The 21,225-nt window shown below is 37.6% G+C and overlaps 3 protein-coding genes across 3 annotated transcripts; 2 read left to right on the top strand and 1 right to left on the bottom strand.

Annotated features, from left to right (window-relative positions):
- Positions 1-311: 311 nt before the first annotated feature.
- Positions 312-5,038, top strand: c7h22orf39 (chromosome 7 C22orf39 homolog). The gene is made up of 3 exons (XM_022196103.2): positions 312-416; positions 3,819-3,986; positions 4,093-5,038. The coding sequence occupies exons 1-3, from the start codon at positions 387-389 to the stop codon at positions 4,222-4,224; spliced, it is 330 nt and encodes a 109-aa protein (XP_022051795.1). The 5' UTR covers positions 312-386; the 3' UTR covers positions 4,225-5,038.
- mrpl40 (mitochondrial ribosomal protein L40) lies at positions 5,015-7,507 on the bottom strand. The gene is made up of 5 exons (XM_022196102.2): positions 7,307-7,507; positions 7,047-7,130; positions 5,930-6,085; positions 5,583-5,664; positions 5,015-5,473 (listed from the first exon to the last, which is right to left on the bottom strand). The coding sequence occupies exons 1-5, from the start codon at positions 7,366-7,368 to the stop codon at positions 5,246-5,248; spliced, it is 612 nt and encodes a 203-aa protein (XP_022051794.1). The 5' UTR covers positions 7,369-7,507; the 3' UTR covers positions 5,015-5,245.
- A 201-nt stretch (positions 7,508-7,708) lies between these two features.
- acaa2 (acetyl-CoA acyltransferase 2) lies at positions 7,709-15,014 on the top strand. Its single transcript, XM_022196104.2, has 10 exons — positions 7,709-7,870; positions 10,359-10,525; positions 10,675-10,803; positions 11,581-11,697; positions 11,826-11,973; positions 12,120-12,295; positions 12,760-12,889; positions 13,014-13,084; positions 14,146-14,300; positions 14,410-15,014. The coding sequence occupies exons 1-10, from the start codon at positions 7,855-7,857 to the stop codon at positions 14,489-14,491; spliced, it is 1,191 nt and encodes a 396-aa protein (XP_022051796.2). The 5' UTR covers positions 7,709-7,854; the 3' UTR covers positions 14,492-15,014.
- Positions 15,015-21,225: the final 6,211 nt, after the last annotated feature.

Here is a 21,225-nt window from a genome sequence, read left to right as displayed (position 1 = left end):
CCAGAATGAAGGTGGAGTATGATAAATTTGCAGCGCCTGACTTAGCCACATTCATGCTTGAATAAGCCAGCGATATAGTAGTTGGGTTTTCAGTTATAATATGACAAAATATGTCAGCATAAAATAGATGATGGAAACCACCAATGTGTAGAAACTTTTTATATTTGTCCAAAACAGGTACTCAGAATAAATCTTAAATAAGTTGTGTAACAGCCGTGTGCAGCTCTCCAATCGTGCACCCATTTTTAATTTTGATATTTTTTATCAGTAGTTTGCAGCCCGAATAATTATCAAAATAAGTGCTTCAAAACTGTGTTGTCGCGCTTTTGTTGTGAAAGGCAATCGGCCCGGAAGTACGATTGCTGTTGAAGCTGTCGCTGTTTGCGATGGAACGGTCAAGCGAAGCAGCGTGGAGGGTAAGTTTATGTTTAATTGTCTTTTAAATTACATTCGTGCCAACATTTTCTGGTATTATTTTACTTGATATAGTGCCGATGAAGAAGGAAAAATGCCAAATCTTAACGGAGTAGCTAGCAAGGTGATTAGCTGGCGCTGCTAAGTAACCTTAGCTCGCTGTTAGCAATGTCAAAAAAGAGCCGAGAGGGGGTCAGCTGTTTGTTTAAATCACGATTTGCTTTGAAATTTAGCTTTGCGTTTCAATTGTTAAAACTACACGTAGATAGTTGTAACGCCAGATGAGCTCCTGAGCAAACTGAGGTTCACCTGAACATTAGCGACCGCAGGGAGGCACTATTAGCTAACTATTGATGCTTTCAAACACTCATCACTCAAGACCAGCGTGTGGAAATACAGAGCTGTTCAAGTTATCTGACAACAGTGGTGCAGCTCCAGTAGTTAATCTTCTAAATGCTGCACTTTCATTGATGTGTTTATTACATGAGAAAATATTGTGTGAACCTGAAAACTGCTTATGTGAGTGTACTTTAGTCACAGTTAATTTTGAAAATGCTGCACATTTTGAATATTAGATTTTTACATTTGTAAACTTTACTGTTTTATTAGCAGGTTGTAGGCAGTTACAGCAGACCATTTAAAGGAAAGACATAACCACAGTTTGTCTCGTAAACCAGTTGGATAGAGAGGCAATTAAATGTTTTATATTTCTTGTTTTCCCTGTACGATACTGAACCTTGACCTTAAAACTGAGATAGGTATGGAACCATAATGAAAATTTAAGTAGCATTATTAGAAGAAGCTGTCTTGTTAAAATGGTAATAGTGGTAAGTCATAGAAATTATTAATGCATATGTTTGTGTGGATTCTCAGTCTTCCAGGTCTCCATAATCCCAACAGTTTATGTAGAGAGCAACTGGACTTCTAGTTTCGGATCTTGAACAGGTTTTACTTCCATCCAAGAGGCTTCTTCAGTTTAAAGTGTCTCATGGGCAGGCCCTGACATCTATGTGTATTGTCACCCACAAATGATATGGCAGTTTTTCAAACTTGTTTTTTGAAATCATTTTTGTAAACCAGCATGTGAGTTGACCCTTGTTTACTGTGAAGTCACGGTATTTTTTGCTTTTCCATGTCTAGAGCTATACTAGCACCCTTTGTTAGTGCACAAATTTGCTTTAAAATTCAGGATTTGTTTTATTCCTCTTGGAGCTGCCAAGCCTTTAAAGCATTACATATAATTTATGGACCTATAACAAACTAAGGCAGGAAACTATGTTGTAATTTGTTATTATGTAAAGCCATTTCATTTTTAAGGCAAACAGACAAGACATTGAATTTCACAGTATGCGTTTTTTATACAGAAGCAGTAACAGGATGAACACAGTTACCTCCAGTATTAATTAAAGACAAATATCTGAATAAAGCACAAGTGTAAGCCCAACATCAATATTCTGGAGAATCAGTTTTGTTGGTTGCTTTTCCTGCATATCACAGGTGTGCAGACAAGTCACAGTGCAGAAGAGTCCAAATGGCCATAAATCTCAGCAGTTTCATCCTGATCTTTGAAAAGAACTCCATTTGGGTGCATTTTGCTGAGGCTCAAGGGCATGTTGAAGAGTCAAAGACATGCCTAAGCACAGACACCTGAATAGTCCAGTCACGTAGACTCGGATAAAAAGCGTATAATCAGCACACAAGTATTAATGTAAATTTACTTGCCAAGTTTAGGGTTCACACATGGGTGCTACTGCCCTGTGGCAAATGTCTGTAGCCAATATTATTTTTGAATAAATCCATATTAATGGGCTATTAACCATGTGATTTTGGGCTGACAGTACATACCTGTGACTCCCTTTTAGACAGGTGAAACTGAAGAAGCCTCTCAGATGAAGGTGAAGTCCAGTTCCCTTCTACTAAAGCTCTTAGGATTATCTAATACATGGCAATGTGAATAACTGACGACATATATACCTAATATACCTAATGGTGTGTAATGATTCACACCATTTTTAAACATCAGCTCACTGGTATAAAACTATTACATTCTAATTCATTTCACAATAACAGGGTTTCTTGGATGCCGTTTTTAAATTTAACTCCCAGGAGTTTTTGTTTCAAAGTCCTTCCACCATGCCATTTTGCCCCTGTGATAGTTTTATTTTAAAATGTCTCTCCAGTTTTAAGTCGGTCAAGACAGACAGTGCTGACAGCAAGTAAATTAAAATAAGTGCTAACCTATGTAAGACAGACAGCCAAAAATATGGGTGGGAAAACTTTTTGGCTCAGGGGCCGCATTGACTTTTGAAATTCGACAGACGGGCCAGACCAGCATCAGATGGTTGGAGACTGTGCTAACTAATATGAATTACATGTTAAAGACACAGACATTACTGATAAAGTAAAGAATACTCACATTCCGTTTCAGTGGGAACAGTGTTGTTGGTCACCCTTTTCTGCCAGTGCATCAAAGTCTGGTGTCAGTTTGGTTGTGGCAATTCTCAGAATAGAGCTGAGGTGTTCATCATTTAACTGGGATCTGTGGTGTGCTTTGTTGATGTTCATCACGCTAAACGTCTGCTCACACATGTAGGTAGATTCGAACAACACCAACATCCTCTGTGCCATCTTCCCAATGTTTGGAAACTTTGCTTCACTTAGTGAAGCGTAAAATTCATTCAGTTTAAGCTGAACTTCTTCTTTAAGACCGAGCCGCTTTGAAGATCGATCAGTTCCAGCTGCAACTCCTGAGGTGCTATTTCTGGGTCTTGTGACAAAGGACATGATACCTACTAAAGTGTCTTGTCGTTTTTTTTTTTGTTTGTTTGTTTTTTTCAAAATTAGAGAACCGCTGGCAGAATTCTCCATGTCGGTCGTCGAGTGATTCCTTATATTTCATCACATGTCCACTGGCCTCTGTCAGCATCACCAGTGTAGTGAAATGAGCGAAGGGTTTTTTTGACATTTGTCTTGAGAATAAAGTCAGTTTGGCTTTGAAGGCTGTCACATTTGTGTACATTTCGTGCACAAATTGATCTTTCCTTTGCAGCTTCACGTTCAGCTCATTCAGTATGTCCACGGCAAAAGCAAAATCACAGAGCCAATCTCTGTCGCGCAGCTCAGGAAAATCATCGGTTTTCTCGGTTAAGTCCAAAAATGAGCTAATCTCGCCTTTGAGCTCCCACACACGCTGACATACTTTCCCCAAACTTAACCAGTATTGTTCTCCCCAGGTTGATTCTTAATTTGCTCTCACAGTACTGTCATTCTGAAGCCTGTGGAGCGTGTTAGACTTAACCAGAGCAGTAAAAGTGATGTAATCATTCAGCAGGACACAACAGAATGAGGTGAAGTATAATTGGCTCAAGTTTGATTGGTAATTATTCCTGCTTTTATCCATCCAGCCACCACGGGTATGTGAAGACTATTGGAGTGAGTTCAGACACTGTAAAAGTATAAGGAATCGTTTCCATCACTACTACGCTCACGGCACCAGCCCATCCTGCCAGCAGTGGAAACAGGACTACGAAACCTGCAGAGAGTGGGAGAAGCACGGAAGCAGAGAGACCAAGGTGCAGCTGCAGGAAATCACTTTGTTTAAAAACCTAAATTATGATCTTTGTGTCACCTTTCAGGCTGTCTGAATATCCCAAATAGTATATTGTATCTGTTTTGCAGGAGGCATTGCAGAGAAGTGAGAGGAGCCGAGTGGCAGAGCAAAGAAACTTCACCCCAGTGTGGGAATTGAGGCGAGAGCCTCCTAGAGACTGGCATATGCCTCTGAACCAGGGAGGGCCTCAGGACTCGTGAATGACCACTGTTCCCATGCTGTCACTGTTCCATACTGCATTTCACTTCATTGACAACCTTTGGAGTCATGTTGGACAAACTGGTGATCACTTGTTGCCTCCACAGGTTGTATCATGAGCTGTTGTATGTAAACTGCAGTGGGTTTGTTGGCAGCACCGAGTGGTCAGTGATGTGGATGACAGCATCTGTTCAGCTCGTGATTACAATGTGATCTCTGCGCAGACAGTGCTTCTTGTCATAAATAATTAATTCTCCAAAGCTTATGTAAACTGAAGCACAGAGGCTGACTGCACTCAAGAGACTCACTGACTCAAAATGAGTTTTCTATTCATATCCTTGTGCAGCACAGTGGTGCAGGAGTCAGCGCTGCCATTTACAGAAAAAAGATTCTAGATTGATTGTCCTTTTAGAAACTCCAGCCCTCATGGCACAAAGAAAAAAGTGATTATTGCTAATGGATGAATATCATTGTTTGAGGTTATATGTAATCCATCCATGTAGTGTAGAACCCGCTGTGCTTTATTTTGATATGGGTTAGAATTTGAAGCTGCATTAGAACTAACACTTTGGCCTCAAACAGTGGAATTGTGACAAATTTTGTCAACATTTCTCTGTAACTCAGCTGTATGTCAGTAATGCCTGTGATGAATTCTCTTAATGATACATTATTGTGACAGAATTGAGCTGTATCGTTTCAACTCATACCCATGTAGCACTTTTCTGCCTTGTCTAATTAATTATTGACTTTCCCATAACTCAGAATGTTAAAAAAAAATCTGAACAAAGTAAATCAATAAAAAAAAGCACATTTTTATTTTCAGTTTTCAATGTTTCATACAGAAGTGTGTTTTCAATGCATTTTACATGGCTGTAAGTCGTCTTCAATTGATGCAGGCAAAAAAAAATTCCATATCATCTACATCTGCGACAAGACTGCATCTTGGCTTTGTGAATTATGTACAGATGAGGACACACACAATAACAATACATAGAGTCTGCACCCACAACTGTGTCCCGTCCATCACTGTGTGTACACTTTAGTCACGTCATTGTATTTGCCATCAGGAGCGTAGTACTTGGGAATCGGTGGTGTATAGACAGGACCTTCATGAACAAAGGGAAAGAGAAGTGTGTCTGGCTTCAGCGCTGCCTGGTACAGCTCCTCTGACTCTAACTTCAGCTCCTCCAGTGCCTCCCTCTGTGCTTCCAGAGCAAGTTCAACAGCCTGCACTTCTGCCTTGTGCTGCTTCTGCAAGAACAAATACAGTCTACTAAGTGATCACAATGGAGAGCAGAGGTCAGAAGTAACATTTTCTATAAAAGCTTTAGTGACGGAGGTGTGATGGTTAAGTGGTAACCTGTTTGTATCGAGACCACTCCTTCAGCAGCAGGGCTCGACCCTCACTTTCATCAAATGACAGCTTTGGAGAAGAGCGTTGCCTTTGTAAGAGAGTAATAAACATCAATTTATAGCGCTTCAAAGCCAGACAGGGAAAGAGCAAATGTGCAGTGAGTCAAAGACAAACATCATATAAAAGCATCTCCATGAAATATATTTAAATGGGCATTTTTAATGTTGAATAATGATTAGCCAATCTCCCGATGCCATTGTAATGTGTGGGAGCCTCAGTTCAAAAAGACTGTTTTTAATCCAGTGTTTTGAACCAACAGTGAGGATCTCATTTAGTAGCAAAGTGAGCAGTACCTTGTTTCATCCAAGCATTTGTTGGGAGTCATGAAGTCCTCTATTGGGATGAACTCAGGTGGAACCTTCTCCAACTTTCTCAGCCTTTTTTTCAGTCTATCTCTGACCAACTGCTCTCTTCTTGGGTCCACTTTCTTCTTCTTTCTCGGCTCCGCTCTTGCACAAGACAAATTACAGCTCTATGTGAACATATTTCGTCACAAGATATTTTGAAATTGCAGGGAATTTAATCAGTATAACATAGACTCAGGGGCCACTTAATTAGATATACTTTCACAGAAAATTGTAATTCAATGTAACACACATCATCTCGTTAACTCCTCTGTGATAGTGTAGAAAAACTGAACATAGCTGGCATTGTAAATGCAGACTTTATTTTCAGAACAGTTTTAGTGTACATCAAAAGATTCTAGTTATACCTAATTAAGTGGCTGCTGGGAGTATAATAATACTGTTACATAAGGCTAGATATAGTCTTGGATTTGGGGAGATGAACAAATGCCATCAAATCTGTATTATCTAAGGTTTAAACTTCACAGTTCAAAATCCTACCCATGATGATCAGTTCTTTGTCTATTTGTCAACAATATCACTGTCAGTATTTGATTACAGATTCTTCAAACAAAAAGCAAGGATTCAAGTTGGATTTTGAAAATGCAATGAATTTTTAATTGCTAAAAATTGATTAACAACAATAGAGTGAGGGCAAAATAAGCACAAATAATAAAGGTGTGAAAAGTAGATTTTAGCACAGGACCTCTATTCAAGACAGTGTCACTAAATTAGCAGTTAAATGAAAGGTCTGTCTTAATTAATACTGTAATAGTGCATATCCCCCCAACAAATTTGCAGCTAACAGCCAAGTGACATGGACCATAAAGCTGCAATAATTTATTGAGTAGAAACAATTCTGATTTTCAATTAAAATGTTTCAGCATTTATGAAACTGATTCCACTGTCTTAAATTTGACTATTGTTTATTTTGGTTTGTGGACATGACAAGACATTTGATAATTTTATCTTTGGCGCGGAGAAACATTTTTCTCTACTTCATGGCATTCAATAGACCAAACACTCTATCGATTAATCGAGAAAAAAACCCCAGCCTGGATCATACCTCAGGGGGGCAGATGTCTTCAGTGTCATCACTGGGGCAAACCAAGGGCTCTGTACAGCATGGTGATGTTTTCCCAACACAAAGCTGCACAACAACACACCACAAACAGAAAACAGAGCAAAATAAGCCGTCTGAGAGGGCTCTGTGTGGACGCGAGTGTTTTATGATCTGCATAAAATAACCTAAATAACCTTACCTAAGTTAGCTTTAGGAAGCTAACGCCTCATTAGCTACCACACAGAAGTACTACAAACGCTCACCTTGACGAAGCGGTCTGTCGGGATATAACCCTGCACAGACTGCGCGAAATAGCCAAAGTCATGTCTTCAGTTCTTCTTGTTTCACTTTAAAGTCATACTCTGGTCCACAGTAACAGAAACGTTCACATGTTTCTTCGCTTGTCCCCTTGCTTGACTGACAGAACGGACAGAACAGACATGTCGCAAAGAGATGACGTCTAAAACAAGAGCGCTCGTAATTTAGTGGTCGCACTTTCGAGTATTTCCGTAATGCAGAAAATTAAATAAAAATACTGTAACAGATGTGGTTTCGTTATCATTTTCTTTCACTAAAAAGTTGATATGCATTCATGATATCTTTCACGTTGATTAATGCGTCAATTTGAATTTAAGGTTAACATTTTTGTCGAATCTTGCTGAACGAGTAAAAAGTTATGGTCACGTACTATTTGGGATAAAGGTCGCAGATGTGTCAGGGTTTTAAATCCGCCAGGGTTGAATTTATTGCAACAGCAAACTATCGGTCGGTTCGTTTGTTCCTGACAGTGGTGGATTGTTGAACCAGCATCATGGCACTTCTCCGAGGTAAACAAACCGTCCTCACTTTAGCATTAAGCCAAAAAAATCAGGCATGTTAGCTGGTAAAATGCGTTTCTTTGTTCATAGTTTATTACAGCTACGTTTTTCCTAGTTTGTGCCGCAGGACGAAAATATTAGTGACTTAAAATGAATGGTATCAATTATTTTTAAAGCTTCAGTGTCAGAAGAGTTTAAAACCTTGCTGGACAAAGTGTTACTGCAATATAGGCCAAAGGTGACAAGATGGTGCCAAGAAAATCAACACCTGTGTCTTAATTGAATTCTGTGGGAATGATTTTTGAATGAATTTTTAATATTTTTTTTAAAAAAAGGGTTTCATTTATAAACAATACATTAATTAAACACTTTATCTGGACAATTAACACGGAGGACATAAATTTTATGTTCTTTGTTACTGTAAATATATAGCTGTAAATATTTGTGATTTCATTTGTAATGTGATAATCTGACTTTGTATTGAGGTGTAGAGTTACTTTTTTTAGGTATTCTATTGTATTTTGTCATTCAAGTAAAGTAGATGGAAAACTTTGACACAGATGCAAATCTGAAACTGCCATGTATCTGTAATTAACTATATGACCGCTTACATAAACAAGTTACTTCACCGCCATAAAAACTCTGATGTAGGGCTGCAACTAGCACTTATTTTCATTGTTGATTAGTCTGTGGATTGTTCTTGATTGATCCAAGTTAGTGTTTCCCATATCTGAAAAGGATGTCCTCAGTGCCCATCCTAAAGATACTCAGTTTGCGGTCATAAAGGTGTAAAAAAAAAAAACATAATATATTCAACTTCAATAAGCTATAATTAGAGAATTGAGATTTTTTTGCTTTTACAAATGCTCAAGCTGATTTATTGACTTCAAAATAGTTTACAGTCGATTTAATAATTTAATCATTGCCGTCTACTGTGAACATATAGAAACTTTATTTAATTTTCATTTAATTCTTCACTAACCTATGTTATGAATTACTTACTATTACTGTTACTATTTTCCACTGTATGTACACAGTCTGGGTATTGTTTAACTTTCTTACTCTGTATTATTAGTCAAAAGAGAACAGAAAACAAACAAAGGTGCAGTTAGCTTTCTGGAGACAGTGCTTCCAAAGGTTAAAGTCTTTATATAGTGTAGTATAAATAGTATGCAGAGCAGTTCATTTAATTAGTTTTTTTTTTTTACATTATTGCCATTCCATTATACATGTTGATATATCACTGTGTAAGTTCAACAGTTCAACACTAGTCAGGATGCACCACAATTAAGCTACTTTATACACTGTAAGAAAGTTTAATTTAGAACAAGCCAGATCTCCAATTTAAAAAGTAATTATTTGTTCAAACAGATTTTATAAATTATGTAATAGTCACAATTAAATATGAAAGTGTGATAACAGTTTGATTATCCCTTCACAGATCCCTCCACTCCTCTCTTTTTCTGTCCCTGTAGGTTCTGGCCCATTTTGTATTTTAGTGCATCATCTACATTCAGAGTACGGTTTAAAAAAATAGGACATATTACACAACTCTAAACACACTACAACAGTGAAAGCCTGCTGCTAGTGTGATGTTTGTCAAATCCAAAACAAACACCCCGTGCATTGCAAATACGATGACAGGTCAAAGCATTCTGTGCTTTCTGGCATGAAATGGACAAGTGTCAGATGCAGAACTAGAAGGCATATAGACAAAAGATTTTAAGATAAGGATCATACCTATTAGATAAGTGTTTATGACATACTGTGCACCAGTGAAGGAACTTTCATCACACAAAATGCAGATGAAACAGGCAGTTTTTCAGATCAGTTCTTGGCAACTCTGGAGGAGATAAAGTTAACTGACCTAACTGGGTAATGAGGATCATGCATAAATAATATATGAGATGTGTTCACTCTGCTGACTGTACTGTGTATCTTCCTGAGACTTCAGGGAAATATGTTTCAGTTAATATTTTTCTCTTCTTCTTGCAGGACTTGTAAAATATTTACTCTTTTTAGCCTATTATGCAATATTTCCTTTCAAAGAAGGTGCAGCAGTTTAGTACATTTTAACCAACAGGTTTAACTTGCCTTTAAAATCGTTATCACACCCATTTTTCACTGTATAAGATTGATTCCAATTTATTATAGAGGTAGCTCTTTAATCAACAGATGTGTTTTCAAATGTATTGAAAAAAAAATCCATAATCCCTAAACATTCTCTATGAGAGAAATATTCCCAGAAATGCGTATATATTCTACTTTGAGATTTAAAATTTTGGGTGTTGTTGCCTTTGTTGTTCCTTGATTCCCATGTAATGTATCTGTTAGTTCCTCAGTGTCTTTAACTTTTGCAACTAAATGCACCAGTTCTATTAATCATTTCTCATTACACAAATCTGTTCACTCTTCTTCTGTCACCTGCTAAATTCTAGCTGCAGCTCAGTGGTGGTTACCTCGTTGTACAAAAATGGTCTTTTTTTTCTCTCTATAGGTGTGTTTGTTGTAGGTGCCAAGCGCACTCCTTTTGGTACCTATGGTGGTGTGCTGAAGGATCACAGTGCAACGGATTTGGCTGAACATGCGGCCAAAGCTGCCCTCGCTGCAGGCGGTGTGGCCCCAGAGCTTGTAAACAGTGTCATCATGGGAAATGTCATGCAGGTACTTGAGATCGACACTCATATCGAGCAGATCATGAGGACCATTGGGTAAAAAAACATAAAAACAGAGTTTAGAAGCTTACTTTAGCTCTGACAAGTGTCCTCTGCTTGTTCCATTTTCACGTCTCTCTTCCATGCTGCTAATTTCAGAGCTCAGCTGATGCACCCTACATTGCTCGTCATGTGGGTCTGAGGTGTGGCGTTCCCATCCCAGTGCCTGCACTCACTGTGAACAGACTGTGTGGATCTGGTTTCCAGTCCATCATCAGTGGTGCTCAAGTAAGTAACTTCAGGAACTAAACACATTCTGGCAGGAACACAATTGTGGGGAAAAATATGTATTGTACATTTATTTTTTAATGGAATCTGACATAACTGATCTTCCTACTTTATCATGTTAAATCTTTGTTACACGATCATAGAGGTTAGTCAGTGGTGATGTTATGCCGTATTATATTGAACAGTGTGTCTAATATTATGCCCATCCATCCATCCATCCATCCATCCATTATCTTTACACCATTTAGCCTTTGTAAGGGTCACAGAGGGGCTGGAGCCTATCCCAACTGACTCAGGAGACACCACGGACAGGTCACCAGTCTATCACAGGGCTACACATAGAGACAAACAATCACATTTGCATTCACACCTAAGGATAATCTAAAATCACAAATTAACCTCAGCATGTTTTTGGACTGTGGGAGGAAGCTGGAGTACCTAGAGAAAACCCACACATGCACAGGGAGAACATGCAAACTCCATGCAAAAAGATCCCAGGAAGATGGGGATGCGAATGGTGGGGGTATTCTCTAGCTAACCACCGAGCCACTGTGCCGCCTCTGTAACATACAGTGTATTTAAATTTGCGCTTTTTCTGAAACCATCAGCAAAAACATTCTTAGCTTAGTAAAGATCAACGTTATTGCATGTGTATCTGAAAGAAGAATGAGTTTAAAAGACTCAAGTTTTATCACTAAAATATGCTCCAGTAAAAGAACAACATCTTAGATTTATTGAGACCATGTTCATTCAAAACAAAAAACCTTGTGTTTGCAGGAGATTTGTCTCAGGGAGTCCGAGGTGGTCCTGTGTGGAGGTTCAGAGAGTATGAGCCAGGCCCCGTACGCTGTTCGCAATGTTCGATTTGGAACAAAGTTTGGAGCCGATCTTAAGGTTGGTGTCTTTGATCTCTGAACACTTGATATGAATCTACATGAAGCCATATGATGACCATACAGATTTGCTTGTTATGCTCTAAAACTTCAACAAAAAGATAAAACTTGTTCTCATCTGCGTGACAGCTAGAGGATACTCTGTGGGCCGGTCTAACCGACCTGCACGTCAAAATCCCGATGGGCATCACAGCAGAAAACCTGGCCGAGAAATACCAGATCACACGTGAAGACTGTGACAACTACGCGCACCAGACGCAACAAAGGTGGAAGGCAGGTGAGGCAGCAATCGGTTTTTGATGTCATTTTGTGGTCCTCCCTCATTGGCACATCATGACATTAAGATTTGCTGCTGTTGAGAAGTTCCTGCTCAAGATAAGGTTGTTCTTATCAATTAAACTGTAACTTTTTTTCTGTTTGCAGCTCACGAGGCTGGTTACTACACAGCAGAAATCGCTCCCGTTGATGTGAAAGCTAAGAAGGGCAAAGTGTCCATGGCTCAGGATGAACATCCTCGTCCTCAGACCACATTGGAGCAGATGGCCAAACTGCCTACTGTCTTTAAGAAGGGAGGAACTGTTACTGCCGGTAATGCTTCGGTGAGTTTATATTGGTATTATACAGATGTAATTTAATTGAAATTAGTATAGTGGTGTGTCAAACAAAGCTTAGAAAATGTTAAAAATCATATCCTAAAAATGCTAAATTGTTGTAAAGTCGTTGTTTTTAGATTTTTCATTTTTAAAAAAGTATTTCACACAGAACAGTTTTGTGAAGTTCAACAGTGATACATTCAGGACCCTTAATGTATCTGTCATGTTTTTTTTGTTTCATTAGAAAGTGAAATCAGTCTGAGCATACAATTGTTTTTTATTCATGTTCCTCAGAGATATGATCCTTTTTATTGTTACTAAATAATAACTTATGGCACTGTCATTTAGATTTTCACACTATTGAATAAAAAGTAAAATATATCATTTATTATTAATATAATACCAATGTTCTTACTTCTACCATTAGTAGTAGCCTTTTATCACTAATGTAAATCTCTTCTTGGTCTCAGGGTGTATGTGACGGTGCTGCTGCCGTGGTGATTGCAAGCGAGGATGCGGTGAAAGAACACAAACTCACTCCGCTGGCCAGAGTCGTTGCCTATCATGTGTCAGGCTGTGACCCGAGCATTATGGGAATTGGTGAGTGACACCGCTGCTAAGGATGTGTCATTTAACCCCTCTAAATTATAAAAGGTAAAAGTCATTAAATAAATTTTGACATGGTTTCTTCTAAGAATTTTCTTGTTTTCTTTAATCTTTGTAGGTCCTGTCCCAGCAATCACAGAAGCTCTTAAAAAAGCCGGTCTGACTCTCAAAGACATGGATCTTGTGGAGGTTTGTTACCAGTAAAAAAAAAAACGATTTCTGTTACCGTCGTTTTAGGCTCATTCTATGTCATTTACGCACAGCGAAACAAGTACTCAGATCTTTAATTTGCCAAATGAAATTAGTGGTACAATAATCTCTAAATACTCCACTGCAAGTAAAAACCACACATTTAAAATGTTACTATTTATTTATTTAATTATTTGGTAGGGACTGTGCACATTAATGAACGTCTACTTAGACAGCAATGGAAGTAAATATGCCAGATTGTAGCAACAATGCTAATTTACATCCGTAGTCCCTAGGCAGGTTAAAAAAAGAAAAGAAAAGACATAACCGTGATACATAGGACAATAAGTCACAATAAAAGCACATTACAAAAAGTACACACAGAAATTAGTCACAAGACTGGTTGACTTTCAGCCACTATTGAAGGTGAGTTTTGAAGGTTGCTAACGTGCCAACACTCCCTTATGGAGAGTGGAAGACTGCTCCAGAGCTTTTTCTCTGAAGGCTGTTTTTCTGTTACTATACTAAGAGTAAATGCGCTTCCTATTTGCCGCCACTTTTCAAACCTGATGGCTAAATCCATCTCATATATTGTCGTAACCTGTTTTTTTTTTTTTTGTTTTAATTTTTACATTTCCACCTTAACGGGCTCAGCTTCATCATAGCAGCTGCTGATTCTTATGCATTCATTTGGCTGATTTATTCTCACTCAAAAAGTGAGGTCAAAGACTCTATCTTCCATCTATACATTTTCCTTCATGTTTGAACAAACGCAGTCCCACCCCTTCCCTTGCCCACACTTGTTCGACAGCTAATTAAATACCATATATCTAAAAATACTGACTCAGAATATTATTAGACAGGAACTCGTAGGCAAAAGGAACCATTTTCCTCACTTCAGTATTTCAGCAAATTGTGAAAATTGAATTTGCAGTCAATACAAAACCATTGCTCAAACATAAATACAATCCGTGTTTCCAACGCTGCATTCAGGATACAATATGTTTGGTTTATTTTGGAGGTAAATACTCAGTCGTGTTAATGTCTGCTGCTTTACACAGGTGAATGAGGCCTTTGCCCCTCAGTATCTGTCTGTTGCCAAGGCTCTAGGACTCAACCCAGAGAAGAGCAACGTAAACGGTGGAGCTATTGCCATCGGACATCCTCTCGGGGCTTCTGGAGCACGCATCACTGCTCACCTGGTGCATGAGCTCAGGTAGCCTAGTTGTTAGTAATTATATATGTATACACAGCAGGTTATATGACAGGGAGATGTTTACACTTTTACTATGGCAGTTTGTAATAATGAACTTTGTCTCTGACAGGCGACGAGGAGGCAAGTACGCTGTCGGTTCCGCCTGCATCGGTGGCGGTCAGGGCATCGCCATCATCCTCGAAAAATGCTGATTGAAGAAGCTGCCAGATCAGAAGAGTTCCTGGAGAAGAATGAGCTGCACATGAAATACAGTCGATTCATCCTAAATCAGATTTTTTTTTTTCACATAAACTATAGGAAATGCTCTTGTAACATAAGGCACTGCTGCTCAGGTTTTCACCTTTTTCCTGCTTTTTGCTTCGACTTTCACTCCAATTCTACAAAAATGTACAATAAACATTCAGCCCAGTGTTGCCTTGGGAGCCTTGTGAAGTTAAAAAGCTAACGGGCTGACACTTCTGTGCTCTTTTAACAAATGTACAAAAGTCTGTTTATTTATGTGCCTAATCCAGTGCTCGATTCTTGGTCACGTTAATGTGTGGTATGTGATTAAAATACAGTTTAAATTGGCTTGGAGTAAGGTTTGATATAACTGTGATGTCTGCCTTAAAATGATATCGCTCCGTTATCACAATTTTGTGTAGCCAGGAAATATGGTGTGGTGGCTCCACTAACAACCAGTTTTGTACTTAATAAAATCTTCAAAAAGAGAAATTAAGTTTTGTTTTTGAAGTTTTCACAATCACCACTTGACAATGACTGAAGCTTTTTTTTCTTGTTCAGCAGAGTTAACAGACAGCCAGTAGTAGGTCTTATTTTAGTTCTGATTATAGTTTTTGTTCCAACAGTGGTTTTTTTTTTTTAGTTCTTTAGCATCACATTTTATTTCCATTTTATCTCTTTAGTAAAGGGACCTTATTTTGTTCTTGCTTTGTTCAGAAAAAATGCTTTAAAAAAGGAATAAAAAAAACATACAGAGAAGATACTGAATTTGGTGTTTGCAAGAATTTTTGAAAAAGTTTGTTTAACAAGAATAGGGAGATGGCAGAAAAAATGCATTATCAGTTTGTTACTTGTATAAGAGATATTATGAAAAAAAAATCAAATTAGCTTCACAATATCATCCATAAAGTCACTTAATCCTTACAGGTAAATGATTATTTTTTTTAATTTTTGAAAGAAGCCCAAAGTTAGTATAACTAGTTGTTCTTAATTTCCAAATATGAAACAAACAAAAAATAGTTTTATTGTTTGTTTGAGCAGATAAAACATTAATATGTACTTAGAAAAACACAACTTTATACTAAAGCAACTAGAAATGAATAACTTGTTAAAAATTATATGTAGATGCTATTTCAATGGTATTGTGAGATGAAAGGATAAATTAAGAAATGGCTCGATCACACCTTACTTTAAGGCACAGAATCAGCATCTGAGGTAACTTTGGTCTGGCAGTGAAGGCAATGAAACAAAAAGCATGTGGAACTTTTTATGTTATTCTAATGAACTAAGTTTTACAAAACAGACATAACAGTATTGTAGTAAGTAAGTATGAGACAATGCAATCTAACCAACCACCCTCTGTGGTAGTGAAGTGTGGTGTCCACTCAGTCATCAGGAGACAAGCATCTCGTAGAGGTCCATTCATGCAGGACAGAGACACTCAACCTCCAAGTCACACTGAGATTTCACACACAACAAGCCCTTCTGCCAGCTGCTCATGAAGCCTACTTATCAGATTAAACCTAGCACTAATCAACATGGATCTTAACCATCATAAGTCAATCTGAAAATTTCTTATTTTATCAAACTAGAAAAGCAGTAATCCCACAAGGCTGTTCATTCCTCCATATGTCATTGTCAAAAATGCAGTATATTTTTGTAGAAATCCAGCATTTTTTTTATTTGTTATTGATGATCAAAAACCATGGCAACAGAGAATGTGTGTTTGGACGACATACTGAACGATGACGTTTTTGTGGCATTTTGGATGACATACTAAACTATGACATTTTTTCCCACATTTTGGATGACATATTAAACTATGACATTTTGGTCACATTTTGGATGACACACTAAACTATGACATTTTGGTCACATTTTGGATGACATACTAAACTATGACATTTTTGTGACATTTTGGACGACATACGAAACTATGACATTTTTGGTCACATTTTGGACGACATAATAAACTATGACTTTTTTCATATTTTGGACGATATACTAAACTATGACGTTTTTGGTCATATTTTGGACGACATATTGAACTATGACGTTTTTGTCCCATTGTGGGCGACATACTAAACTATAACATTTTTTTCCACATTTTGGACGACATACTAAATTATGACATTTTTGTGATATTTTAGATGACACACGAAACAATGACGTGTTTGGTCACATTTTGGACAACATAATAAGCTATGACGTTTTGGTCACATTTTGGACACATACTAAACTATGATGTTTTTGTCGTATTTTGAATGACATACTATATTATAAAAATTTTTCCACATTTTGGACGACATACTAAACTATGACGTCTTTCTCCCCATTTTGGACGACATATTAAACTATGACATTTTTGGTCACATTTTGGGATGACATACTAAACTATAAATTGTTTTCCTACATTTTGGACGACATACTAAACTGACATTTTTGTGATATTTTGGAAGACATACTAAACTATGACGTTTTTTCCACATTTTGGATGACACACTAAACAATGACGTTTTTGGTCACATTTTGGACGACATACTAAACTATGATGTTTTTGTCATATTTTGGACGACATACTAAACTATGACGTTTTTGTCATATTGTGGACGGCATACTAAACTATGACGTTTTTTCATATTTTGGACGACATACTTAACATGACGTTTTTGTCACATTTTGGATGACATACTAAACTATGACTATTTTTCATATTTTGGATGACATACTAAACTATGATGTTGTTAGTCATATTTTGGACAACATACTATTTGGGGGAAGACATGGGCCACGTGAGTGGGAATCGAACCCGGGCCGTTGCATCGGGAATCAGACCCTATACACGGTTCGCCCGCTTAACCTGTTGAGCTACAGTGACTTATGAAAGTGTTCGGCCCCCTTGAACTTTTCAACCTTTCGCCACATTTCAGGCTTCAAACATAAAGATATAAAATTCTAATTTTTTGTCAAGAATCAGCAACAAGTGGGACACAATCGTGAAGTGGAATGAAATTTATTGGATATTTAAACTTTTTTAACAAATAAAAACCTGAAAAGTGGGGTGTGCAATATTATTCGGCCCCCTTGCATTAATACTTTGTAGCACCACCTTTTGCTGCAATTACAGCTGCAAGTCGCTTGGGGTATGTCTCTATCAGTTTTGCACATCGAGAGACTGAAATTCTTGCCCATTCTTCCTTGCAAAACAGCTCGAGCTCAGTGAAGTTGGATGGAGAGGGTTTGTGAACAGCAGTCTTCAGCTCTGCCCACAGATTCTCGATTGGATTCACGTCTGGATTTTTGACTTGGTCATTCTAACACCTGGATACGTTTATTTGTGAACCATTCCATTGTAGATTTGGCTTTATGTTTTGGATCATTGTCCTGTTGGAAGATAAATCTCCGTCCCAGTCTCAGGTCTTTTGCAGACTCCAACAGGTTTTCTTCCAGAATGGTCCTGTATTTGGCTCCATTCATCTTCCCATCAATTTTAACCATCTTCCCTGTCCCTGCTGAAGAAAAGCAGGCCCAAACCATGAGGCTGCCACCACCATGTTTGACAGTGGGGATGGTGTGTTAAATCTTACTTTTTTTCGACATACTATGACTTTTTTTCATATTTTGGATGACATACGAAACTATGATGTTGTTAGTCATATTTTGGACGACATACTATTTAGGGGAAGACACGCAGCAATGGGCCGCACGAGTGGAAATCGAACCCAGGACATTGCGTCAGGGACCAGACCCTATACACGGTTCACTCGCTTAACCTGTTGAGCTATATGGGTGCCCCTGTTGCCCACTACTTTACATTATTTCATCATGTGGCATGTTTTTACGACGTGTTAAAAAAATCGTACTTTTTTTCGACATACTATACTATGGCGTTGATGACATACTAAACTATGACTTTTTTGGCCGACATACTAAACTATGACATTTTTGTCACATTTTAGACGACATACTAAACTTTGACATTTTTGTAATATTCTGGACGACATACTAAACTATGACGTTCTTGTTATATTCTGGACAACATACTAAACTGTGACGTTTTTGGTCATATTTCGGACGACATACTAAACTATGATGTTGTTAGTCATATTTTGGACGACATACTATTTTTCCGAAGACATGCAGCAATGGGGCGCACAAGTGGGAATCGATCCCAGGCCGTTGTGTCGGGGACCAGACCCTGTACATGGTTCGCCCGCTCAACCTGTTGAGTTATATGGATGCCCCTTTTACAGCCTACTTTACATTATTTCATAATGTAGCATGTTTTTACGACATGTTAAAAAAAATCGTACTTTTTTTCGACATACTATCCTATGGCGTTGATGACATACTAAACTATGATGTTTTTGGTCATATTTTGGACGACATACTAAACTATGACGTTTTTGTCATATTCTGGATGACATACTAAACTATGACGTTTTTGGCCATATTTTGGACGACATACTAAACTATGACCTCGTTAGTCATATTTTGGACAACATACTATTTGGGGGAAGACATGCAGCAATGGGCCACATGAGTGGGAATCGAACCCAGGCCATTGCGTCGGGGACCAGACCCTATATATGGTTCACCCACTTAACCTGTTGAGCTATATGGGTATCCCTCTTACAGCCTACTTTACATTATTTCATCATGTACCATGTTTTTACGACGTTAAAAAAATCTCACTTTTTTTGACATACTATCCTATGGCATTGATGACATACTAAACTATGACGTTTTCGGCTGTATTTTGGACAACATACTGAGCTATAACGTTTTTTCGACGACATCCTAAACTATGATATTGTTAGTCATATTTTGGACAACATACTATTTGGGGGAAGACATGCAGCAACAGGCCGCACAAGTGGGAATCGAACCCGGGCCATTGCGTCGGGGATCAGACCCTATATATGGTTCGTCCGCTTAACCTGTTGAGCTATACGGGTGTCCCTCTTACAGCCTACTTTACATTATTTCATCATGTAGCATGTTTTTACGACATTAAAAGAATCATACTTTTTTCAACATACAATACTATGGCATTGATGACATACTAAACTATGACGTTTTTGTCATATTTTGGACGACATATTAAACATGACGTTTTGGCCATATTTTGGACGACATACTAAACTATGACGTTTTTTCATATTTTGGACAACATACTAAACTATAAATTGTTTTCCTACATTTTGGACGACATACTGAACTGACATTTTTGTGATATTTTGGAAGACATACTAAACTATGACATTTTTGTCACATTTTGGACGACATACTAAACTATGATGTTTGTGTCATATTTCGGACGACATACTAAACGATGACATTTTCGTGACATTTTCGACGACATACAAAACTATGACATTTTTGGTCACATTTTGGACGACATAATAAACTATGACATTTTTGGTCACATTTTGGACGACATACTAAACTATGACGTTTTTGTCATATTTTGGACGACATATTAAACATGAAGTTTTTGGCCATATTTTGGACGACATACTAAACTATGAGGTTTTTTTCATATTTTGGACAACATACTAAACTATAAATTGTTTTCCTACATTTTGGACGACATACTGAACTGACATTTTTGTGATATTTTGGAAGACATACTAAACTATGACATTTTTGTCACATTTTGGACGACATACTAAACTATGATGTTTGTGTCATATTTCGGACGACATACTAAACGATGACATTTTCGTGACATTTTCGACGACATACGAAACTATGACATTTTTGGTCACATTTTGGACGACATAATAAACTATGACGTTTTTGGTCATATTTTGGACGACTTATTGAACTATGACGTTTTTGTCCCATTGTGGGCGACATACTAAACTATGATGCTTATGTGATATTTTGGACGGCATACTCAAATATGACATTTATGTGAAATGTTGGATGACACACTAAACTATGACGTTTTTGGTCACATTTTAGACAACATACTAAGCTCTGACGTTTTGTCATATTTGGGACGACATACTAAACTATGACGTTTTTGGCCATATTTTGGACGACATACTAAACTATGACGTTTTTGTCATATTTTGGACAACATACTAAACTATAAATTGTTTTCCTACATTTTGGACGACATACTGAACTGACATTTTTGTGATATTTTGGAAGACATACTAAACTATGACATTTTTGTGATATTTTGGATGATACACTAAACTATGATGTTTTGGTCACATTTTGAACGACATACTAAACTATGATGTTTTTGTCATATTTCGGACGACATACTAAACTATGACATTTTGGTCACATTTTGGATGACATACTAAACTATGACATTTTGGTCACATTTGGATGACATACTAAACTATGACATTTTTGTGATATTTTGGATGACACACTAAACTATGACATTTTTGGTCACATCTTGGACAACATACTAAACTATGACATTTTTGGTCACAGTTTGGACGACATACAAAACTATGACGCTTTGGTCACATTTTGGACGACATACTAAACTATGATGTTTGTGTCATATTTCGGACGACATACTAAACGATGACATTTTCGTGACATTTTGGACGACATACGAAACTATGACATTTTTGGTCACATTTTGGACGACACAATAAACTATGACTTTTTTTCATATTTCGAACGATATACTAAACTATGACGTTTTTGGTCATATTTTGGACGACTTATT

This window comes from Acanthochromis polyacanthus, chromosome 7, assembly GCF_021347895.1.
Source record: "Acanthochromis polyacanthus isolate Apoly-LR-REF ecotype Palm Island chromosome 7, KAUST_Apoly_ChrSc, whole genome shotgun sequence".
Classification (NCBI taxonomy): Eukaryota; Metazoa; Chordata; class Actinopteri; family Pomacentridae; genus Acanthochromis; species Acanthochromis polyacanthus.
This window is presented reverse-complemented; position numbering and strand designations above follow the sequence as displayed.

Bases quoted from the DNA above. Each gene is read 5' to 3' on its own strand.
- acaa2 (XM_022196104.2), top strand. The intron at 11,698-11,825 runs GTTGGTGTCTTT...TCTGCGTGACAG, and splicing joins AGTTTGGAGCCGATCTTAAG to CTAGAGGATACTCTGTGGGC. The intron at 14,301-14,409 runs GTAGCCTAGTTG...TGTCTCTGACAG, and splicing joins CACCTGGTGCATGAGCTCAG to GCGACGAGGAGGCAAGTACG.
- c7h22orf39 (XM_022196103.2), top strand. From the start codon at position 387: ATGGAACGGTCAAGCGAAGCAGCGTGGAGG. The intron at 417-3,818 runs GTAAGTTTATGT...TTATCCATCCAG, and splicing joins CAAGCGAAGCAGCGTGGAGG to CCACCACGGGTATGTGAAGA. The intron at 3,987-4,092 runs GTGCAGCTGCAG...TCTGTTTTGCAG, and splicing joins ACGGAAGCAGAGAGACCAAG to GAGGCATTGCAGAGAAGTGA.
- mrpl40 (XM_022196102.2), bottom strand. From the start codon at position 7,368: ATGACTTTGGCTATTTCGCGCAGTCTGTGCAGGGTTATATCCCGACAG. The intron at 7,131-7,306 runs GTGAGCGTTTGT...GTTGTTGTGCAG, and splicing joins CGACAGACCGCTTCGTCAAG to CTTTGTGTTGGGAAAACATC. The intron at 5,474-5,582 runs GTTACCACTTAA...TTGTTCTTGCAG, and splicing joins AGTGGTCTCGATACAAACAG to AAGCAGCACAAGGCAGAAGT.